At 46.7% G+C, this 22,193-nt stretch overlaps 1 protein-coding gene across 10 annotated transcripts in view; it reads left to right on the plus strand.

Annotated features, from left to right (window-relative positions):
• Window positions 1–220: 220 nt before the first annotated feature.
• The window catches only part of MACF1 (microtubule actin crosslinking factor 1), a 255,271-nt gene continuing 233,298 nt past the window's right edge, over window positions 221–22,193 (plus strand). For 9 of the 10 annotated variants that reach the window (XM_042440379.1, XM_042440382.1, XM_042440387.1 and 6 more), the window contains exons 1-2: window positions 221–303; window positions 4,014–4,292. In XM_042440379.1, coding sequence (XP_042296313.1) covers window positions 4,073–4,292 — 220 coding nt within the window. In that variant the 5' untranslated portion in view covers window positions 221–303; window positions 4,014–4,072. Of the gene's footprint in view, window positions 304–4,013; window positions 4,293–14,807; window positions 14,992–22,193 lie in introns of those variants that run through there. The other variant, XM_042440385.1, reaches the window with a different exon arrangement.

Below are 22,193 nucleotides of genomic sequence, written 5' to 3' on the forward strand. Positions count from 1 at the left end.
GGTTGGTTCGTTTCCCAAACTCTCTGTGTCTCTCCTTGGGATTCCTCAGCCAGGGCTGCCCTCTGCCCATGCCCAGAGGCCCCCTCGGCCCTCCCTCTTTCACCTGCCTGGGGGGGTGGCGTCACGGGGGGAGGCGGTCCCGATCCGGAGCCAGGCGGGGCGGCGTCTGCGCGCGGGAAAGCCTCAGCTCTGAGCAGAGAAGGAGGAGAGAAGGAAGGAGGGAAGGAGAGAGAGGAGGAGGGAGAGGCTGCCTGGCTGGGGCTCTCCTCTGTCCCTCTCTCTGTCCGCCTCGGAAGGAGCCCGGTAAGACCAGGGACTGGCAGGGGGACACCGCCAGAGACCCCACGCCTTCACCCCTCCGGCTCTGGCAAGGGCGGACACCCCTACCTGCCCCCCGAGTCCCCTCGGCTTCCCCCCTTCTTCCCTTCCTTCCTTCCTCCCATCCATCCATTCATCCATCCTTCTCTCCCGCTCTCCCTGTCTCCATCCTTCCCTCCAACCAGCCATCCTTCACTCTCAATCTCCTTCCTTTTCTTTCCTTTCCTCCAACCTTCATTCTCTCTCTCTCTCCTTTCCTTCCTTCCTTCCCTCCATCTTTCCTTCTTCCTCACCATCCTTTCTTTTTTCCTCCATCCTTCCTTCTCCCTCACTCCGTCCTCCTTCCTTCCTTCTCCCCCTCCATTCTATCTTCTCCTTCCTTCCTTTCTTCCTTCTCTTCCTCCCTTCTTTCCCCCCCTCCACCCTCCCTCCATCTTACCTTCCCTCCATCCTTCTCTCTCTCTCTCTCTCTTCTTCCTTCCTTCCTACCCTTCCCGCCCCAGGGAAGGAAGGAAGGGGGGCAGGTAGGCATTCCTCCACCTGCACCTGCTGCTGTTGCAAATTCCCCCCCCCCTTTTGACCTAACCGGGTGTAGAAGGGGGGCGACCCCAGAGGAATGCAAATGACCTCCCTTCTCAGTTGGGTCTGTGGGTGCATGCATATACAGTATATATGTGCACACAGGCATGTATAGGAATCCTCATACACATAAACATGCATGTATGCCCCATGTAGCCTCCCCTATAGGCATGCTTTCATTGGCCTCCTTGTGCGTGTGGGTTTGTGGCTTTTGTGCCTTGCTTGCATGCTGCCCAAAGGCAGGTGCCAGGGGAGACCATGCCCTTTTCCTGGTGGTTTCAGGAGGTGGGTGTGTTCCAGAGAAGCTAGAAGCAAGGGCTGGATAAAACAGGTGCCAAAAATGTAAAGCCAAAGAAATCTTTCTAAGGCCACTATCCCCTCTTTCGTGCCTCCCTTCCTCTCTCATCAATTTGCCCACAGCCCAGATGTGTTCACACATGCCTGATGCACACAGCTGGGCGCCTGCAGAGGCATCAATGGGCCACTCAGGTGCAGCCATCAAGGGGAAGAAGGCATGGCTTCTGGTTCTGTTTATTCATTTACTGGTGGGAAAGAGGCTTTGGGAACACTCAGGGTCTTGGGGTCTTTGTTCTCCAGTATTGTCTCATTGATCACAAACAGAATGGTGGGCTGCAGCTCTTAATTCCTCATTTTTAATTATCTCTCATGTGGTTTTAAATGGTATTCCCTTGCAAAACGAAATAAAACAGTAATGATAAATGCAGCCAGAAGACAAGGGGGTGGCCATGGATCAGGTTATTCATTGCTGTTACTATCGTTGCCTTTATCCTATTTGTCTCAAATATAAACTAGTGGGTTATTCCAAATGAGATTAGGCTCTGTGATGGCATGTGGGTTTAAAATACATATATACTGCTCAGCTTGGGAAGGGATTGCTATGTAGCATCTCAATTGGGTTTTTATTTGCAGGAGAACCTTTTTCCAATGATGGTGGTGATGGAGGGGAAGGCGGGGGGGACCAGCTGGATTGAGGCAGTTGTGGGATTATGTGTGTGCATGTGTGTGCAAGGCATGTGTGAGTCCATTGTTGAGTGGCATCCTCTCAGTGTCCAAGGAAGGAGACAGATGCCTTGGAGCGAGGCAAAGAAGCATCCAATTCATTGGTACCCAAAGCCTTGTTGCATGCATTTTTTCCTCGCTCAAGATGGGGTAACGCACTCTCCATTCTTCCTCTCCGCTTCCCTCCATGCTTTTTTCCATCTCTCCTCCCCTTTCGTCCATGGGATGGAGACCTGTGAGGATAATAAAAAGGACATTTCGTGCATTTATAGTCAAGATCTCCTCCTTTGATAGGAGGAGGAAGGTGGGTGATGGATGGGAAAGCGATGGATGGAGAAGAAGGGATACTCAGGCATTGTGTCTAAGGAAGGCCATAATTCCTGCAAGGAAGTCACATGGAGAGGGATTTAGGAAAGGGACATGGCTGGGAAGGAGCTAAGAAAAGAAAAGGGGGGAAAGAATAAGCTAAGCGTCTCATATGGACAAGGCTGGCTTTGTTGAGTTTATTTTTTTCCAATGAAGCCCAGTCACCCAGATCTGTAAGATTAATGTGAGCTTTCCGGGACTTAAAGCTCTGAGGGCGGTCTTTGGAGCCAAAGCGTAAGCCCTGAAGGTTGTGGAATTGTAGTGGAGAGTGCCTCTGAGGATAGGCAGAGTGCTTCTCTTTCCATGAAGACCGGAACAAGGGGCTTTCCAAGTTGAGGTCTAGAGCCAGGCATTTTAGGTATGTGTGTATGTGTGTCATATTAATGGTGATGGATTTGGGAGGGTTTTCTTAGGCAAGGAGACTCCAGAGTTGGCTTTTGCCACTTCCTTCCTCTGAAACAGAGCCTAAAGCACCTGGTATTCCCTGGTCGTCTCCTATTCAAGTGCCAACGTGGGTTCTTACCTGATTACGTCCCTTTCCAGCAGAGAAGGTCCGAGCATCCTTTCCCGCCCTTCTCTTGCTGACACTTGCGGACAATTTCATCAGACGAGGTGTCGTTGTGCCCTTGGGACTACTTCCTGTTTTTGTTTTTTCTTGCTAGTCGTTGGGGACCCAAAATCGGTCTCTTGCTGGTCATCGACTGGGGCTACTAGGGGTCACTCCGCCCATAGAGAGGGGCCGGCCCCTGGACCTTTTGTCTCTTTTTATCTCCCTGCCTACCAGGAGCCAACGAGGCGGAGTTACCCAATATCAAGGATGCTCGGACCTTCTCTGCTGGAAAGGGACGTAATCAGGTAAGAACCCACGTTCCAATTTATGGTGACACCATGGATTTCATTGGGTTTTCTCTAACAAGGCATACTCAGAGTAGGCTTTGCTAGTTCCTTCCTCTGAAATAGATCCAACAGGACTTGATTTTCATCATGGACAAGGCTAAAGTACCTGGTATTCATTGGCAGTCTCCTATCCAAGGACTAACCAGGGCTAACCCTGCTTAGTATCCAAGATTGGATAGGATCTAGTGCCTAGCAGTGGTTCCCAAACTGGCCTTCCAGGTGTTTTGGACTGCAGCACCCAGAATCCCAGACCATTGGCCAACATGACTGAGGCTTCTGGGAGCTGAAGTCCAAAACCCTGGAGGACCAGAGTTTGGCGATCATGGCTTTAAGGCATTCAGTACCTTGAAGTTGCCTGGCACCATGGATTCTTGCACCAACCCTAGTGATGCCATCGTGATAACTTTTTTTGTTGGCCAGCCAAGACATTTTTTATTTAAGCAAGCATTTGATACATAATTCATATCAGGGTGGTTTTTATTATGGCACAGGTGGATTTTAGTGATGCCTTTTAACTTCTGTATATTTTTTTTATTGTGGTTTTATATTCTACATAGATATTTTAATTTATGAAGACGAAGGCTTTCATGGCCGGCATCCATAGTTTTTTTGTGGGTATTCCTAGAACATGGCCAAATAGCCCTAAAAATGCACATTTACACACTGCGCAAGCGTGATGTTGGATTTTCTAGAGTCGATGGTGGTGCCTACCTGTTCTTATGCTTGCATTGAAACCTCAGATTTCTCTTCCTTGGATTCCAAAGTCCTGCATGACTTGTTGGATTCCTCACCTGGCCTCTCCTTACCTGTTGGCTCCGATGTCTCTTTTACAGACTTTCTGTTCCTGACGGTCGAGGGGCTCCTCTGTGCCCACTGCTTTCGGCAAGGGGCCATGTCTTCTTCTGACGAAGAGACCCTCAGCGAGAGGTCCTACCGGAGCGAACGGTCCTGCAAAAGTGAGCGGTCCTACCGGAGTGAGCGGTCTGGCAGCCTGTCTCCTTGCCCACCTGGGGACACCTTGCCCTGGAATTTACCCCTTCATGAGCAGAAGAAGAGGAAAAGCCAGGACTCGGTCCTGGATCCGGCCGAGAGAGCCGTTGTCAGAGTAGCAGGTAAGAAGAAGTGGGTTTGGGCAGACAGTGGTCAGTTACAAAATGTTCCTTTAAGTCTCAGAAGTCTCAGCCAGGACCAGTGGTCAAGAATTCTGGGAGCCGAAGTCCTAAATATCTGGAGCACCAAAGACTAAGTCCTGCTGTCTTAACTTGTCTGCATAGTTATGCTAGGTGTCTTTGGCTGCCTCTACATTGATGCTGCATTAACTGTCATGGCTCAGTGCTATGGGCATTATGGGATTTGAAGGTTTGTGAACTATTTAGCATTCTCCGTCAGGGATTTTTGGTGCCACGACAAACTACACATCCCAGGATTCCCTAGCATTGACCCATGGCAATTAAAAGTGGTGTCAAACTACATTAATTCTACAGTGCAGATGCAAACTTTGTTATTTGGAGACCAGGAGTGGGTTTTCTTCTAACCCGTTTCTGAAATGCCACCAATCTGGGGCTGTCTCATTCTTTCTGGGATCTTATCAAACGTCCCCTTGAAACACAACATGCGTCAACTATTCATGCTTTTTGATGCATGTCAAAATCTCTTTATTCCTGAGAGTCTTCCCAAATAGTCCAATTTAGTCTTTTTATTTTTTGGACCTCATAAAGTGTGTATGTTAATATGTGTGTTGCGTAAGGTGTGCATATTTCATGTTTTAGTAATGTGCACTGCTTTGACGTGCTTGGCTCTAAACAGTATACAAACAGTCATAAATAACAGTTATCAATAATGATGATGATGTTGATGATAACAAGATCCTGCAAATCCAGGGAGAGAAGGGGTGCATCTGCACCGTGGAAATAATGCAGTTTGATGCCACCTTAACGGCCATGGCTCTCCTGGGATTTGTAGTTTGGTGAAGCACCAGCACTCCTTGGCAGAATAGGCCAAAGACCGTGTAAAACTACAAATCCCAGTATTCTATAGGATGGAGCCATGGCATTTAAAGTGGTGTCAAACTGCATTGTTTCTACAATGTAGACACACCCAAGTTCTGAACTTGGATCCATTCTCTTGAAGGGTGCAAGTAAAATATTCGACTTTACATTAGAATGCAGGAAGAATTGTGCATTTTCCAAACAGTAGCCCTTGGGCAACCTTTTGTAGGCGTTTTGGGCTCTACATTGAACTTGGTGCCATCTAATAGCAGCAGAAAAAAGTAGTTTATTTCCATTATCCTTTACAGCATTTTAAGACTGATCCATTGCTGTTAGTCAGTCAAATGTCGCCTCTCTTCCCCCCCCAAAAAGCAACTTGCTTCATCTAAAAATGCACTTAAAATAACTTTGCAAAGTAGTTAGTAAACGTTACATGTTACACCAGTGAAGTAGTTACATTGCTACCTGTCATTATGTCCTCCTTAGGTAAATTAATATGAGTAATTATGTTGCAACAGACCCTGGTAGGAAGTAAATGTTACACCTCTGTCCAGATTGTGTATGTAATACTGACAACATTTTACTTTCTTATGTTTGGAGTTGTTACAATATATAGTCTTAAATCTGTATACATGAACAAGGCTGCATGCACACTGCAGAAATAATCTGGTTTGACACCACTTTAACTGCCGTGGCTCAGTAATATGCAATTCTGGGGAATGTAGTTTGTTGTGGCAACAGACGACAAACTACATTTCCCAGAATTCCATAGCATCGAACCACGGCAGTTAAAGTGATGTCAAACTGGGATTATTTCTGCAATGTGGATGCAGCCCAAGACCACCTGGTTGCCTTGAAGGCAAACAATATTTATTGGAGAGCCATGTTAGCCGTTGGCTATGCTTGTTTTCTAGGTCTCTGCAGAGTTTTGGGGGAAATGATGTTGGATTAAAATTCCCAGCATCCCCCACCAGCCATGGACAGAGCTGGTAGAGGTGTTTGGACTACAACTCCCAGAGTGCTCTTGTGAGCATGGCCACCAGCTATGAAATAATTCTTGGAGTTTTAGTTTAACCAAAGCTGCTGACACTATAGAATTAACACAGTTTGATGCTGCTTGAACTGCTGTGGCTCCATTCTGTGGAATCCTGGGATTTGTAGTTTGTTGTGGCACTAGACCTCTCCAACAGGGAAAGCTAAATAGTTCATAAAACTACAAATCCCAGAATTCCGTCACATTGAGCCATGACCATTAAAGTGGTGTCAAGCTGCTTTAATTCTGCAATATAGATGAAGCACAAGCTGCATTGAAATGACAGTTTGGAGAAGTTACTTTTTGGCTTGCAACTCACAGCTGGCACAGTTGGTCCAAATTTCCCCTTTTAGGAACAAGTCTTGGCTGCATGGGGACTATGTGTAAATGCTAAAATAATTTTGGCTAATTTACAACTGGTTTACTATATTTGGTGCTGTGGTTCAATGGATTCTGTTTGAACGGTCAATCCGTTTGTCTCGACTGGCGTTGTCGGTTGGCTGGAGCTGGCTGGCGATGGCGGAATAAGTTGCCTGAGAAGAGGAGGCTGGCTCTGAATCTCATCATGTTTCTAGGATGAATCACAGCAGGACAGAACATTGTTTAGCCTGAGCAAATCCTCGCCGTGTGCAACATTTTGGAATGCAATGGTATTTCTCGGCTGTTAAAAGCTTCCTCCCAAATCAAAACATTTCACTCAGGTCTACATCTAGAATAAGGATGGTCCTGTTTTATGTGGTCTCTCTCATCCCCCTGAACTTTACTTTTCCTGGCCTACCTGGCATGGTTGTTGTGAGGTTCAAGGGAAGAGGAAGAAGGAGCCAGGTATGTCCCTTTGAACCCATAGGAAATAAAACAGGATGTAAATTTGACTCATAATTGACAACTGAAAATGGCGTAGAACAGTAGTGGCCAAGAAAAGATAGATTAAAACATAATATAAAACTCAGCATCCCTTTCCAGGAAATGAAAGAAAGGTCCTCAGAGGATATCAAAAAAGCAGCCTATTTGATGCTCCAGCATTAGGATTATTGTTAGTATTATTATATTCGAACCCTGGTCTCCAGAGTTGTAGCCCAACACTTAATACCACTACATCACACTGGCTCTCAGGCACAACATGACCACATACCTAAACCAAAGGGATTGTTTGCTTGTTTCCACATTACTGTGCACACTAATTTCATGCAATAGTGCTTTAAAAGAAAATGGTGCTCAGGTCTGGTGCCCTCCAGATGTTTTGGATGCCAGCACCCAGCAACCTTGCTTGAAAGAAGATTCCTTGGCAAGCCTAGGTTTATTGCCATTTAATGATACATTTCACCTGAAAATGGCTTTTGTACCAGACTGCTGCTGAGAGACATGCAACTCTGCAAGTGGCTCTGGGCAAAAGGCAGGATATAAATTAAATAAATAAACACAAGAATGGTGCCAGAGCTCCTTCTATTGCAAACCAAGTACAGTAGTTTATTTCCTAGAGCCAATATTATCTAAACCCATTCCAGTTGAAAATAGGTGTTTGCAGAACACACCAAAAGACCATATGCTGCCAGGAAGCTGAGAAGTGGAGGAGGGTGGTTTAAAGTGGGCAAGTTTGGTACCCATGGCAAGACCAGAAATGCAAGAAAAGCAACCAATGTGAATGGAGTGTTTGTCTCCTCCGCTTTTTCTGCTTTCTTCCCTTTCTCTTCCTGGTACATCCTACCACCCCTGTTTCTCCTCCAGCTGGATCCGTCTCATTTCCATACCACCATCGCATCCGTTCCTCTTTCTCTCTTGTTTCTGTGCCGAGAAAAAAGCCCAGGGTCACAGAGAGAGGGTCCCTCTGTAGCCTCTTCTCTTGCTTTATGGGACAATCCTTTGCCTGTGACAAGCTCCTTTGCCTCCTCCTTGAACCCACAGCCGGGGAGCAGAGGACTGGCCACAAAAGGGGGACTCCTTCAACTGACTCGAGGTCAAGGGAGGGTTGGGGCCACCCAGCGTCTCTCAAAGGGGGCAAGTCATTGTCCATGGGGACAGAGGTCACTGGGCCACCCAGCCCCTCAGTTGCCGCTCCCTGGCTTTGTCATGCAAAGCCATCTCCTCTGCAAAGGCGGACAATGCCACTGTGGGCAAATGGGAGCGACCCACGTGGGTCTGAATACTGGGAGAAAACTGTGGAGAAATACTCATTTACTTGGGGATGTGTGCAAAACCATCCTAACTCTTGGTCCTTGCATGCAACGATGAACTAAGCAAGGATTTGGTGGTGGTGCCCATCTTCAAGTCATTTCCAAACTATGGCGACCCTATCATGGTTTTTTCGTGGCAAGATTTGTTTAGAGGAGGTTTGCCATTGCCTCCCCTGAGGCTGATAGAGTGTGGGTTTCATGGCCAAGCTGGGAATCGAACCTTGCTTTCCTGTCATAGTCCGCCAGTCAAAACCACTATGCCATGCTGGTTCTCAACAAATGATTTGAATTCCTAGAAAGCAGAAAAGATCTGATGGCTCCCAATAGCCCCATTCCCTCCCTCCCTCCCTCCCTCCCTCTCTCTCGCACTACACTTTCTTTGTGGCTTTGTGGCACCCTGCCACCACCTTGCCTTACACTTTGTATAATTACACTAGAGTAAGATCTCACCCAAGTAACATTTGCAACTCTTGTCCATAGTCCAGCTGGTGAAATGTCATGTGCTAATGAGAGCACATGCAAGAATTGTTGGCTTGCATTCCTCTTGGAAGTGGACAGGAAAAGTAGGTTGCTAAGTCTTGCTACTTTTCTGTCATTACCTGATTTTGATCTGTCTTCTTGTCGATTGCAGAGGAATCTTGAAGTATCCTTTGAGACTAAATGAAAGAAAGAAGTTGGTAGCATGAACTTTCCTAGACTTGAGTCTACTTCCTCAGATGCATGGAGTGAAGACATCTGAGGAACATCTCCATGCATCTGAGGAAGTAGCCTCAAGCCTAGGAAAGCTTATGCTGCCAACATCTTTCTTTCAGTGAGTGTCAAAGGGCCTACAAGATCCGTTTGCAGACTGATTTTCCAGATTCACACGGCTGTGTCTTTGAACTGGAGTAGAAGCCAGCCTTGTTGGTTTGCATTTTTACTTTATTAGATAGGTACTGTAGTTTGAGGAATACCTGCTGTACATCCAAGAGTTTTGAGTCCATGTCTCATGCTTCTGAGCAGATGCAGTTGCTTTGGAAGGCTTGTCCGTAAACAATAATTTGGGTGAAAACTAGAGGCATGCAAGTATATGTAGGAATCCGTGGGTCTTTGATACAATGCAATGCTTAGGAGTCTGTTGTGTATTGACACAGCGCTGTTAAGAAGGCGGATTTGAGGTGTGGATTGTTGTTGTGCTAGCTTTCCATTCTTCACCAGGCAAAGATGGTTTTAAAAAGAGAGGGATGGAGGGAGGGTTCAGAGGTCTGCTTGTTGGAGATTAATAAGGCCTCATTCCCACTTACTAAAAAGTGGTTTGCAATCCAAATCAATGGATCAGTTCGACAGCGGAGCGTGGTTCCCACTACATTTGCCCCGACTGCATTTTTACCCTGTAAAATAACCCACTTGTGGTTAATGTTGACGAACGAATTGGTTCAAAATGGACCCGCTCCATCCAGTGGAAGGGCAGATTTCAATTGATTCCAATCCGCATCTGGTTCACACTTGCACGGAATCGATTTATCCAAAAAGACACGGAAAACATCAATGTCAAAAAGGCATGGGTTAAATAGGTCTGGCGTGTGGCATCCCTCTCCGAATTGCTTCAGTGATTCAGTTCAAGTGGGGACATATCCTAAAAGATACACACACACTTGACTGCAAAGCCGCAGAGCCTCCAACATTGGGGTCTGCATCCTATTATTTGGTCCCAAATAGAGCAGAACCAGGGCCATTTGAGTCTGTTCAAACCGATTTGTGATCCGGTTTATAAGGTAGTGGGAATGAGGCCGCTATAGAGAGGGATGCTCTATGCAGACAGAAATGGCATGTCTATGTGTCTCAGCCATCCTTCCCAACGCAGCGGAGTCACTGGGAAACAAAGGCAGTAAAAGAAGAAGGCAGTCACATTCCCTTTCTCCATTTGCAGCCATCTGGTTCTTCCCTCCAAAATCTGCTTCTCTCCCTGTGTCCTTTATGAGACCACAGGCTTCTCTGTTGGCAGGGTTTACCGACGGTCGATCGTAGCCAGAAGCTCCTGCACAGCCAGATCTGGAGAGAAATGTAACTGGTGAAACCTGCCAGGTGAAGACGGATTAGATCTCGTTGTGGCCGCATTCAAAGATATGGCCGTATTGGTCTGTAGAATCAGATCTCTTTGTGTGTGTAGAACTAGATCTCTTTTGTGGGTCTGTGCCTCATTTCCCCACCTTCCCAAGGTGTTCCTGAAGATACATAATTGAATCAACAAAGGAAGGGAGAGAAATTGGTGCACTGAGATATGGAGCTGATAACAATTAATAGGAATGGTCAGGAATCAGCTCCGAGGCCAAATTAAAAATGCAGACAATCGAAAACAACGGGGAGCAAAAAATTTAGGTCAGGCGGTATCGAAATTGTCCCGGTGCCAGCCCTGTGTTTGCTTCTCTGAATGCACAAAATGCACACACACACATATTCTCACTTAACACAACAGACGCTCTGCTTTTTTTAGGGGCGGTTTTGACAGCTAAAATCAGCCGCTGAATGCAGTGTCTGTTTGGGAGCTGGATTGTTCTAAAAAAAGGAGATTGCATTTAGTTTATGGTGAGCTGATCATCAGAAGCAAATAAAGGAGGCTCCTCAAAATGAGGGAGGGAGGGATGCAGGCAGCTTGCCTCATTTACCCCAAAGTAAAGCACATCCAAGCAAAAACCCACCAAACAGCGATCCCTTTATTGGCCAACCAAAGTGCACAATATATATGATGCAAGCTTTGCAATGTGTATATTGTGCATTTTGGATGGCCAATAAAGGGATCATCATTTGGTGGATATTTGATTGGATTTGCTAAATGGCCAACGCAGCTACCCCTGGATGCTTCCCAAAATAAAGCATTTGATAAAAGGCCATGGAAAGGTGCTGAATAACACTTGTTGTTGGTATTGTGTGCCTTCAAGTCATTTCTGACATGGCAACCATAACAGGGGCTTTCTTGGCAAGATTTATTCAGAGGAGGTTTGCCACCATGGCTTTCTTCTGTGGCTGAGAAAGTGTGACTTGCACAAGGTCACCCAGCAGGTTTCATGGCCGAGCCAGAATTCGAACCCTGGTCTCTGGAGTCATAGTCCAATGCTCAAACCACTATGCCATGCTAGTCATAGGCAAGTGGAATTTGTCATCCAAATCCAATTGTTAAGAGCAGACCCATTGAATAACTGGAATTTACCTTTGTGTTGACTCACCATTCAACTACTGAGTCAGTGGTTCTTCTCTATTGGAGACCAAATAATAGGATGCAGACCCCAATGTTGGAGCTTCTGCGGCTTTGCATGCAAGTGTGTGTGCGTCGTTCTCAGCTCCGATCTGCATTGGAGAAATAATCCAGTTTGACACTGCTTTAACTGTCACCGCAATAGCATTTACATTTCTATACCACTTGATAGTGAACTCAGCACTCTAAGTGGTTCACAATGTGTGCAAGACAATTGCCCCCAAACAAGATGAGGACTCATTTTACTGACCAACCAACAAAAGGATGGAAGGCTGAGTCAACACTGAGTCGTGGCTCAATGGTATGGAATCCTGGGATGTGTACTTTGCTGTGGTTCCAGAGCTCTCCGACAGAGGTGGCTAACTATCCCATGAAACTGCAAACCCCAGAATTCCCTAGCATTGAGCTAAAGCTTTGTCAAGCTGCATTGTTTCTGCAGTGCAGATTAGACCCAGATCTTTCTGTCCTTGTTTCCTAATGGATTGCAACCGTGTGTATTTGCAAGAGACCCCCCTACTCCAGCTCTCTCCAAATATTGCTGTTGCATTCAGGGTGGAGTGGCCTAGAGAAAAGGGAAAGTCCCACACAACACACATACACACACAGAAAGGGAAATTGCAATGGAAGAAGCCCGTTTCCAGGGCGACGCAGATGGCTGAGTAACCCATTCTCTTGGCTGCCATGGTTACAGGCCCATCAAAAGATGCTGCATTGGGGAGGGATGGTTGGAGAGGGGTTTCCACTCCATGCAAACATGGATAAACAGAGACCCCAATTCAATGGGGAAAATTTTGGTGTCAACGTCCCAGTAAACTGCATCCCAGTGATTCAAGGGTTGCCCGTCTCCAGATGTGCCATTTGTGGCAAGGCAAGGGGTATAGGTATAGGGAGGCAAAATGATGGTAGTGCCACGTGAATAAAAATTCTGCCCCTTCACATGAAATACTCCTTCAGTGCCTCATATTTTTACCATCGCAGTGAGACATTTAAAATCATCCTCACCGCAAACTCTTCTGTGTCTCCATTCCTTTGGTCACTTTTCTGCCCCATTGCTTTGGTTGCCTAGGGTGCATCTTACATTGTAGGAATAATGTACTTTGACCCCTCTTTGAGTGTTGTAGCTCCATCCTATGGAATACTGGGATTTGTAGCTTTACAAGGTCCTTGGCCGCCTCTGCTAGTGAGCTACACAAAGCTCCGCTCCACAACAAATTCCAACTCCCAGAATCCCATAGCCTTGAGCCAGGGCAGTTAAAGCGGTGCCAAACCAGGTTATTTCACCAGTGTGGATGCAGCCTTGATGAAATGCACAAAATACATGATGCAAACTTAGGCCCATACGGTTACTCTGAACATGTTTCCTGCTTCCGCTTTGTCAGACATCATGCGCCAGCCTTCCTGGTCCTAACACCTTGCAGCTTTTCACATTCCCAGCTCCTTCCAATCCTTTAATTCCAAACTTTCCTTCTCAGGATAAGATTTCTGCTAGTCTTCTTATTTTTCCCAAGAGAGCATCTTCATCTCCAGAGGCATGGCTGCCACTTGTATGGCTCAGGTGCCTCCACCAGATGGAGCCCAAACCCTTCCTTTGGCCCTTTGCAGCCCCACCTCCCCATTTTTTGGGAAGGCAACCCCCTTTTTAATAACAGTACTATAGGTTTCCTATATAGAGAAAGCTCACTGGTGCTGGAAGGAGAGACCATCATGGCGTGTGACCATTGCAGACAATTGCACTTTTTAGCTATTCCTGGATTTTATCCAACTGTGTGCCTATAGATAGTCTGCAGCAATTGTAACTTCCACAGCTCCATCCCTTGGGATCCTGAGAGTTATACTTTGGGTAGGGATCCTTAGGACACCTTTGCTAGAGAGTTGTAGCACACTGCCATGAGCTACAGGTCTCTCAAGGGGCCTGGATTTAATCCCCAGTTCCTCTTTATCAGAGTACCTTGGGAGCTATAGTACAACAGTGTCCAAGACCTATACAAGTACATATATACAAACACACATATTTACAATAAGATAACTGGAAAAAGGTAACCTTTCTCTTCTCTCTTCCATTACACATGGATCTACTTATGTCATGGTAGCCTACATATCTCTCTCCCCTGTTTTATGTATTTTGTGCATTTTGGTTGGCTGATAAAGGTATCGCCGGTTTGGATATTGTGCTTCGCAACACGGCCAATGTAGCTACCAACTGGATATGTTTCTTGGGAGCTATAGTGCGGCAGAACTCTGTAGCAGACATTTTGTAAATCTCCAAACTACAAATCCCCGTTTTCCATGCAAAGGGGCAGTTAAAAGTGATATTGATCTGCTATAATCGTGAAGTGTGTGGATCATGGGGGCTTAGCCCTTCCAAGTTTGCAAACCGTCTTCTCTCCTCCATTTTTGCAGGACTGCGTTTAGGTCTAGCCGGGTAGATTTGTATCCGTAACAATGCTGGCTTTTGTTCCCATTTCTCCATAGCAGAAATGGCTGGCTCCCAAATAGTCATGTTTAGGATACACACACAGCGTTCCTTCCAGTCCTTGTTTCAGGGACTCCCCAAAAGGAGCGGACCTGAAGCAGGAGAAGCCGAAAACAAGCTTGCTCTCCATCCTCAACAGGACATCCCTTCAAATACTGCTTATTACTCTCAGGAGGTTCCTCCTCATGTTGAGCTGGACTCTCTTTCCCTGGAGCTTGCATCCATTGCTCCATTGGGTCCTAGTCTCTGGAGCAGCAGAAAAGAAGCTTGCTCCCTCCTCAATATGTCTTCCCTTCAAGTATTGAAACAGGGCTCTCATATCATCCCTTCACCTTCTTAGGCTAAACATCCCTGAAGCTCCCTGAGTCCTTCATGCTTTCCAGCCCCTTCTCCCTTTGGGTGGCCCTCCTTTGGACCCATGGCTCCATCATCTTCTCAGCCTCCTCCTTGTTTTGCCCAGGACTGGAGAGGGCTGTGTTCTTCCAGGGGAGGCCTGACCCAAGTGGAGCCACCATTCCCAGAGGCAGTTAAAGCGGGGCCAAAGAGGGGGGTGATGAATGAGGTCTCCAGGGGGGCTGCAGCCTTAGCCTCCTCCTGCTGGGTCCCTGGCTTGCAGTTCCTGGTGTGTCCACTAGGCGGCGTCTGGTCTGCGGGGCCTGGAGCTATTCTTGGCCGGCGGAGAAGGAGTCCGGGAGGAGGAGAAGGAGGAGGAGCAGCCCTTGGCCGGCGGAGGAGGAGGAGGAGGAAGGCAGGGAAGGAGAGAGGCAGGCGATCCTCTGCTCTGGGGCTGCCTTGGGTCCACTGGGTCCGGGCCATGGCCGTCGGGGGCTACGTTCCGGGGCAGGTGCCTCTGAGCCGCAGCCAGGAGAAGGAGTTCGTCCAGGCCTACGAGGACGTCCTGGAGAGGTACAAAGGTAAGCCCTTCCAGGGCTGGGGCTCCAAGGGGAGCAGGGAGGGAGGAGGAGGAGGAGGAGGAAGGCAGGGAAGGCAGCAGCAGCAGCAGCAGCAGCAGCAAGGCCAGGCCGGCTCTGCTGGCCCCTCTCCGCTTCCTGCCGGTTCCTGGACTGGAAAGAGGCCCCGGAGGGAAGGAGGGCTCCCTTGGTGGAACCCCGAAAGGGAGCCCTGAGAAGGAGCCCTGCGCTGCCGGGGACAACGGGGCCCCAAACGCCGGGACTCGGCCTCGCTTGCCTGCCTCCCTTCCCTTCCTCTCTCTCTCTCTATGTCCCTCCTTTTTCCTTCCTCCCTTCCTTCGTTCCCTCCTTTCCTTCTCCTGTCTGCTCGCCCTCCTTCCTCCCTTTCCTTTCAATTTTTCTTCCTTTCCCTTCCCTTCTCTCCTTCCTTCCTTCCTTCCCTTCTTTCCTTCCTTCCTTCCCTCCCTCCCTTTCTTTTTCTTCCTTTCCTTTCCCTTTCTTTCTTTCTAGACTGGAAAGGGGGGGGGGATTTTGGGGGGGGGGGGGGGGGGGGGCTTTTTTTGGGGGTCCCCCTGGGGGGGTTGGGGGGGCTTCCTTCCAAAAGAGAGCCCTGGGGCGCGGCGGGGTCTCCCATCCAAGTATGAACCAGGCCTAGCTCTGCTTGGCTTCCAAGACTGAAGCGGAGCCGGGGCCTTTCTGGGGTTGAGGCTCATTGGAACATCTCCGGTTTATGTCGGTTTATATTGGATGCCATGGCTCTCTTAGGCTTTCTTTAGGCCAGAGGGGCTTCTTCCGAAATAGAGCCTTGGTGGTCTCCCATCCCAGGACTATCCAGGGCTGATCCGGGCTAGCTTCCAAGATAAGGCAGGGTCTGGCATCTGCACATTGTATGCATGTCAATGTATGTGCCTTCAGGTCACCCATGGACCTCAAAGGGGTTTTTTCAGGCCAGGGATCCTCAGTCCTTGCCTCTGAAGCAGAGCCCACCCCATTTTGGAGTCCTTGGGGGTCTCCCATCCAAGAGTAACCAGGGCTGACCCTGCTTAGCTTCCAGGATCAGAGGGGCATTTCAGGTTACTCCAATGCAAGAAATGGGGGGGGGGGACTGATGGACAATGTTTGGGGGGGGCAGAACTGATTTGGGTGTCAATGCCCCCATTTTGCTCCTACAAAGCCAAACCTAAAAGTAAGAGCCCCCTTCTCCTCTCTCATCCATCCAGCCTTTACTATGAGCGCAAACAGGTATGATGCCTTCTGGCATTTGGTGCGTTCTTTGACACTGTTTCCCTTTGTTTCGTCCTTTACATCCTCCATTACCTGCCCCTAAGTTTGACCCCCGACTTAACCACGGGTCAAAGCAAATTCCACAATTTTGGTCCCAAAATCTGCCCTCAGTTTATGTCTAAATTTATGGGAGCAACCCACAAATGCAGTGAAAGGACTCAGGACTGTGGCTAGAAAGGTCAAGAGACTTCTTTTACCTATATATACATCCACATATATACCGTATACATGCAACTATAAGTCAACATCATGTATGTTGACTTATAGTTAAGTATATACAGTATAGAGGCAGATGTAGATGTAAGTAAGAAGAGTCCTGACCTTTCTAGCCACAATCCTGAGTCCTTTCAGCTCCCTATGATTTTTAATCCTTCATGTTCTCCTATGAGAAAACGCACCTTTGGGTCTTTCAGGCGCATATGGATTTGGGTGCTCTCTTTCTCATAGCTTGTTGCGGTGACCTGTGCAATGCTTTTTGGTGTGGCTTTTGCTAAGTCAGTGAGTGTGCACTTCCCCCCCAAAAAACCTCCTTTCCCTTGAAGTTTGCTTATAATTATGATTATAATTATGTACCGATCCTAATGACACTTTTTCATTTTAGAGCTTGGGCTTCATCCCTAAGCAAGTTCCAAGTGCTTTTAAGTTTGCAACCGAGTTTTCTTTTTCTGCATCGTTGGGGAAAGAAGCGTGCAAAAGAGAACAATTTTCCATGTGTTTCCATATCTTGTATAATATGTATGCGCACTGTGTTACCTTCAAGTCGTTTCTGACTTGTGGTGACGTTATGACCATGGATTTTTCTGGGCAAGTAATGGTTTGCCATTACTTTAACCCCAAGGCTGAGAGAGTGTGACTTGGCCAAGGTCCCCCAGTGGGTTTAATGGCCAAACTGGGAATCAAACCCTGGTCTCCAAAAGTCATAGTCCAACGCTCAAACTACTATGCCATACTGGCTCTCTGTTGACTAATCTAAAAACAGTGGCTTTGGACTTCAGCCCCCAGAATCCCTGACCATTGGCCAAGCTAACAGGGATTTCTGGGAGCTGAAGTCCAAAGCATAGGAAAACATAGGCCCCATACAGACAAGGCCAAAATAAAAATCCAGCTTCGTGTCAACTTTAGAGTTTATGCTGTTTAAATGATGCATGCGTCCTAAGAGTCCAGAAGCTGCACCAAAGCTGCGCTCCTGTCCTTAGGATTGGATCATGGCTTTGGCATGGCTTCCGGACTCTTAGGACACATGCATCATTTAAACAGCATACCTCCAAAGTGACCCGAAGCAGCTTTATTTTGGCAGTCTGTATGGGGCCATATACACTGGTTTGAAACTCCCCCTTCATAAATGGAGAAAGATGGCTTCACAGATGGTTTGTGGCTGCGGGTAAGATAAGGACCATAATCCTTCCATCTGCTTGAATTTCAGCTGCGTTCAGACCTGTTAAGAGAGGAGCAAGACCTCTCTTTTGAATTTGGAGGAATAGGACAATAGCTGTGTGTGTGTCTTGCACAGAGGTTGCAAAGTTAAGTCTAGATCCAAAGTTAAGTCTACTTAGGTCCCATTGAGATCAGTGAGGCAGAGTTTCCAGCCATTACCACAGGATTAGTCTCCCTTATCTGAAATGCTTGGGACTAGAAGTCTTTTGGATTCTGCAATACCTGCATGTTGTTGTTGTTGCTGTTGTGTGCCTTCAAGTCATTTCCTGTTTGCATATGCATGCATAATGAAGTAGCTTGGAGATGGGACCCAATTCTGAACACACAATTCACTTTTGTTTCATATGCACCATAGACACATAAGGTAATTTTATACATGATATTTTAATAATTTTGTGCATGAAACAAAGCTTTTGTGCACTAAACCATCAGAAAGCAAAAGTGACACAATCTCAGCCATCCTTGCGAAAAAGAGGTTTGGTTTTTGGAGCGTTTCAGATTTCCGAGTTCTGGATAAGCGAGACTCAACCTATAAACAGTGTGTATTTGTTTTGTATTATTCCCCCAGTTGGGTGTCCTTGCCATTCTCTGCAGAGGCAACATGGTTTGAAACATCCCTTTTGAGATAGGTAATGAAAGGAAGAAATGAGGGAGGCCCAAAACGAATGGGTTTGCAAAATGACCAGATTGGAACTGAGGGCTGAGAAAGTGGATAAGAGCAAAGAGCGGAGGGAACGCTGTCTTCCGGGTGCGATACGATGTTGCTAGGTTTGACAATGCATGTTGTCCTTTGCAACTGGTCAGTGCGAACGGCCAGTTCTTGTGATAAGCTGCAAAGGGTGGCAATAGTCTGAGCTGCTGGCTGTTGCTGGACTGCAGCTCCCAGCACTCTTGGCCTTTGGTTAGGCTGGCTAGTAGGCCTGCTAGAGACCCGGTGTGACCTTTGGGAATGTTCCCACTTCTTTCTTAAATTGGAGAAAGGTGCATCCTTCCTCTAACTCAGCAGAGACTGTGGCATAATAAAGTATAGCAAGTGCTCAAAAACCAGAGAAGAACCGTGCTTAAAAACCTGGCAGCCCTCTGCATAGCCTCCAATGATCAATTTTGGGAGCTGCAGTATAGCAAGGTACTGCATCTGCATCACAGAATTAATGCAGTTTGACACCGCTTTAACTTTGATGGCTCAGTGCTATGGAATCGTGGGATTTGTAGTCTTGTGAAACATTTAGCCTTCTCTGAAAGAGAGCTCTGGTGCCTCAACACATCCTTGGGTTCCATAGGATGGAGCCATGGCAGTTAAAGGGTATCAAACTACATTAATTCTGCAATGTGGCAACAGCCCTAGTGAACCATACAATGCCCAACCTTGATTTAAGCACACGGGACTTGGTATTTTAAGCCCAAATAAGACTTATCCTACAAACCATACAGTTGGTCATAATTTATTATGGTCCATAGGCCCAAATTTTAGGCATTCAGTCAAGATGCACAAGTCAACAAAACTCCCCACAATAAAACAAGAGTTAAGGAAATTGCTAAAGCTATATAACTACCTGTCCCTTTATACATAGTGGGTTCTAATCCTAGCTGCCTCAGAGAGAAATTTGGGGACTTACAAGGATGATATTCGAGCATTTATCTTCCAGCAAGAATTGTACATAAAAAAGGGTCTGATTTTCCCCATTCATCTTACTTAATAACTAATAGATTTTGGCTTGTCGAATCTGGCTGTAAAGACTACAGTGTAATAAAATGTCTCATACACTTTGTTTCCAAGTTACTACATGGGCATCTCCTTTCAGCAAATCATTCTATGGAATATGCATCACGCTTGGTCTTGGAGAAGAAATGGCAATACTTGCCTAGAGACAGGCTCATCACATACTTGGCTGTATGGAAAGGGCTGTCGTAATGTATGTGCATCATATTGGGGTGGGCAAGAGGCATACTGGCAAATGTTGGGGAGAATGCACCAGTGGAGTGCCACCTGCTTTTAGGTTTCAGGTAGGGAAAGGGGTATTTGTCTGGGCACAGCAGGAGCAGGGAAGCTGGATTTGAGCAATCTGCTTCTAGGTCTCCTTGAGGCCGGTGTCTGGCGCTGCTGAGGGTAATCGCTGCTTATTTTACTTATGGCCTTATCTGATGCCTGCCGAAGGTTAAAAGTACTATATAGAGATCTGAAACTTGCCTGTGAAGTTAAAACTCTTTCTTTTTTCTTTATTTGGAAGGTCACCTTCAGCTCTCTGCAGGTTAGCTGGAATAACTTCAAAAGGCCCTTGGATTTGGGGAAGGGTTGTCTCTGGCTGTGCTTCTGAGGCTGAGCGATGTGGCTCATAGACACACAAACACACACACAACATCAGCTTGCCAGGGAATGGTGCCATGTTTATGGCGTGTGAAGGTTGCATTAGCAAACGATTTTTGGAAATTCATTGCAGGGCTGGTGGCTCTTGGACCAGCGATGGCCCACAGACCACCGCTTTGAATAGTATTGGGCCAGCATCTGTGACTGGCGAAACGTCAGGAAGAAACTCTTCTAGAACATGGCCACATAGCCCGAAAACACCACAAAAAACTATAAATTTCTAGGCTTATACATGAATATATACAGTATTGCGCCAGCATGGCATAGTGAGTATTGGACTAAGATTCTGGAGGCCAAGATTCGAGTGCCATCTGGGCCATGGAAACCGATGGGCTGACCTTAGGCAAGTCACACTATCTCAGCCTCAGAGGCTGGCAATGGCAAACCCCCTCTGAAGAAACTTGCCAAGGAAACCCCTTAGCCTTAGGGTCTCCATAAACCGGAAACGACTTGGAGGCACACAACAACAATTGTTTATTATCCGTGGAGGATTAAAAAACCCTCTGGAAGCAAATCTGCTGTTGAGTTAGCCTGATAAATTCAGCTTGTCTTTCCTGGTGTGGAAGAGCAAGGACTGAATGCCTTCGTATTGGGAGACCAGGAAAAGGAGGGGAGCTTTTGGCCCACTTAAACATGAATTTCCCTTTGCTAGGCAGAAATGGTAAACAAGATTATTCCCAGCTGGGGCTAAGTCTCCTGTGACTTCCATGGCACCAATTGGTTTTCATTAACCGGCGTGTCAATGAGCGATGCTTCTCATGGCGTGGGACGTTGCCTGTTTGTGTTTCTGTGTCTTACTTTTGGGGCAGCCTGGAGGAAAAGAGTGGGGTATGGGAATGCAAGGCAAGCAAAGGCAATTTGCAAAAAGTGTCTCTTTGCATCTTGTAAACCGGGAGGCAAGCTCCTGCAGGTAGGGCGGCAAAGGAAATTAAAGCAAAATATTTTGGGTCACCCCTTTGGAATGTGCCAGATGTTCTTCTGTTCAGCCAAGTGTCTCTTGCTTTCCACTTTTATAGTCTTAGTTAATTAGCAAAATTTGACATTGTTGTTGTTGCAGGGATTAACCTGAAACCAGCCCTTTGGAGAAGTGTTGCTGTTGGGGATGCTTGTCAACATGTCATTCTGGTTGAAGGAAGGAAAGTAACTTTTCCAAGGGCCATACATACACATGCAGACCAGACATTCAGCTCGAAATGTCCTGACCCAAAGTCCGCTGGGTTCAACTAGTTTCTGAGAGTATTGCTGGGTTTATATGGTGCGTATATGTGTGTTGTGTGTCCTCAAGTCGCTGCTGAAGTCCTCCTGAATGAAAGCGAATTAAGCTGATGATGGAGATCTTGAGCAGGATGGGGATCCGGTTGTGTAGCTTTTCCAGACAAAAGTGCAAGTTCCATCCAACTTTCAGCTGACAGATAATAATGATAGTAATAGCAACAAAATTGTTATCATATGCTACACAAAATGCCTATGTGGAACCTGTCACTCCAGTTTGGCAGCCAGAAAACAAATCTTTAATCCCAGCGACGTGATGTAAATTGCATTGCTCTAATGTCACAACTAAAAGGGGAGAAGAGTTGGTGGGTTGGGATGAGGCAAACATCTATGTGTTAAACTCTCACTTGCACAGGCATCATTGACTCTGTCAGTGTGCAGTTTGTGTACGGAGGAAATGTTATGCGTTGTGCATGGTGCGCAGTTAAAGCAGGTGGATACCATTTTAACTGTCACAGCTTCATTTTATTTATCTGTAATATTTATACCCCACTCTTCAGTCAAAAAAGGGTCCCAACACTGCTTACAAATTGTTAATTTGCTATTTCTCTCCCTTCAGGCTTGCAGTGTAAAAAATAAAGACACAAAACACAAAAGAAAAGGGAATTGATGAGGGGGTTAAGTCCAAGAGATAGGTAAATCCAGGTTTCATCCTATGAAAGTTTGGATATGTAGTTTAGCCAGAGACTTGGAATTCTGTTTTCCAATCCAGCAGAGAATTCTATGTCCCTCTGATCAAACAATGAATCCCAAAATCCCACAAGAAAAAAAAATTGGAGGATCCATTGCAAAAAAATCTGTTCCTTGGCATACTTCTTGTTGCATTGCTTGCAGGCCTGTGGCAACTCTT

This window comes from Sceloporus undulatus, chromosome 9, assembly GCF_019175285.1.
Source record: "Sceloporus undulatus isolate JIND9_A2432 ecotype Alabama chromosome 9, SceUnd_v1.1, whole genome shotgun sequence".
Taxonomy (NCBI): Eukaryota; Metazoa; Chordata; class Lepidosauria; order Squamata; family Phrynosomatidae; genus Sceloporus; species Sceloporus undulatus.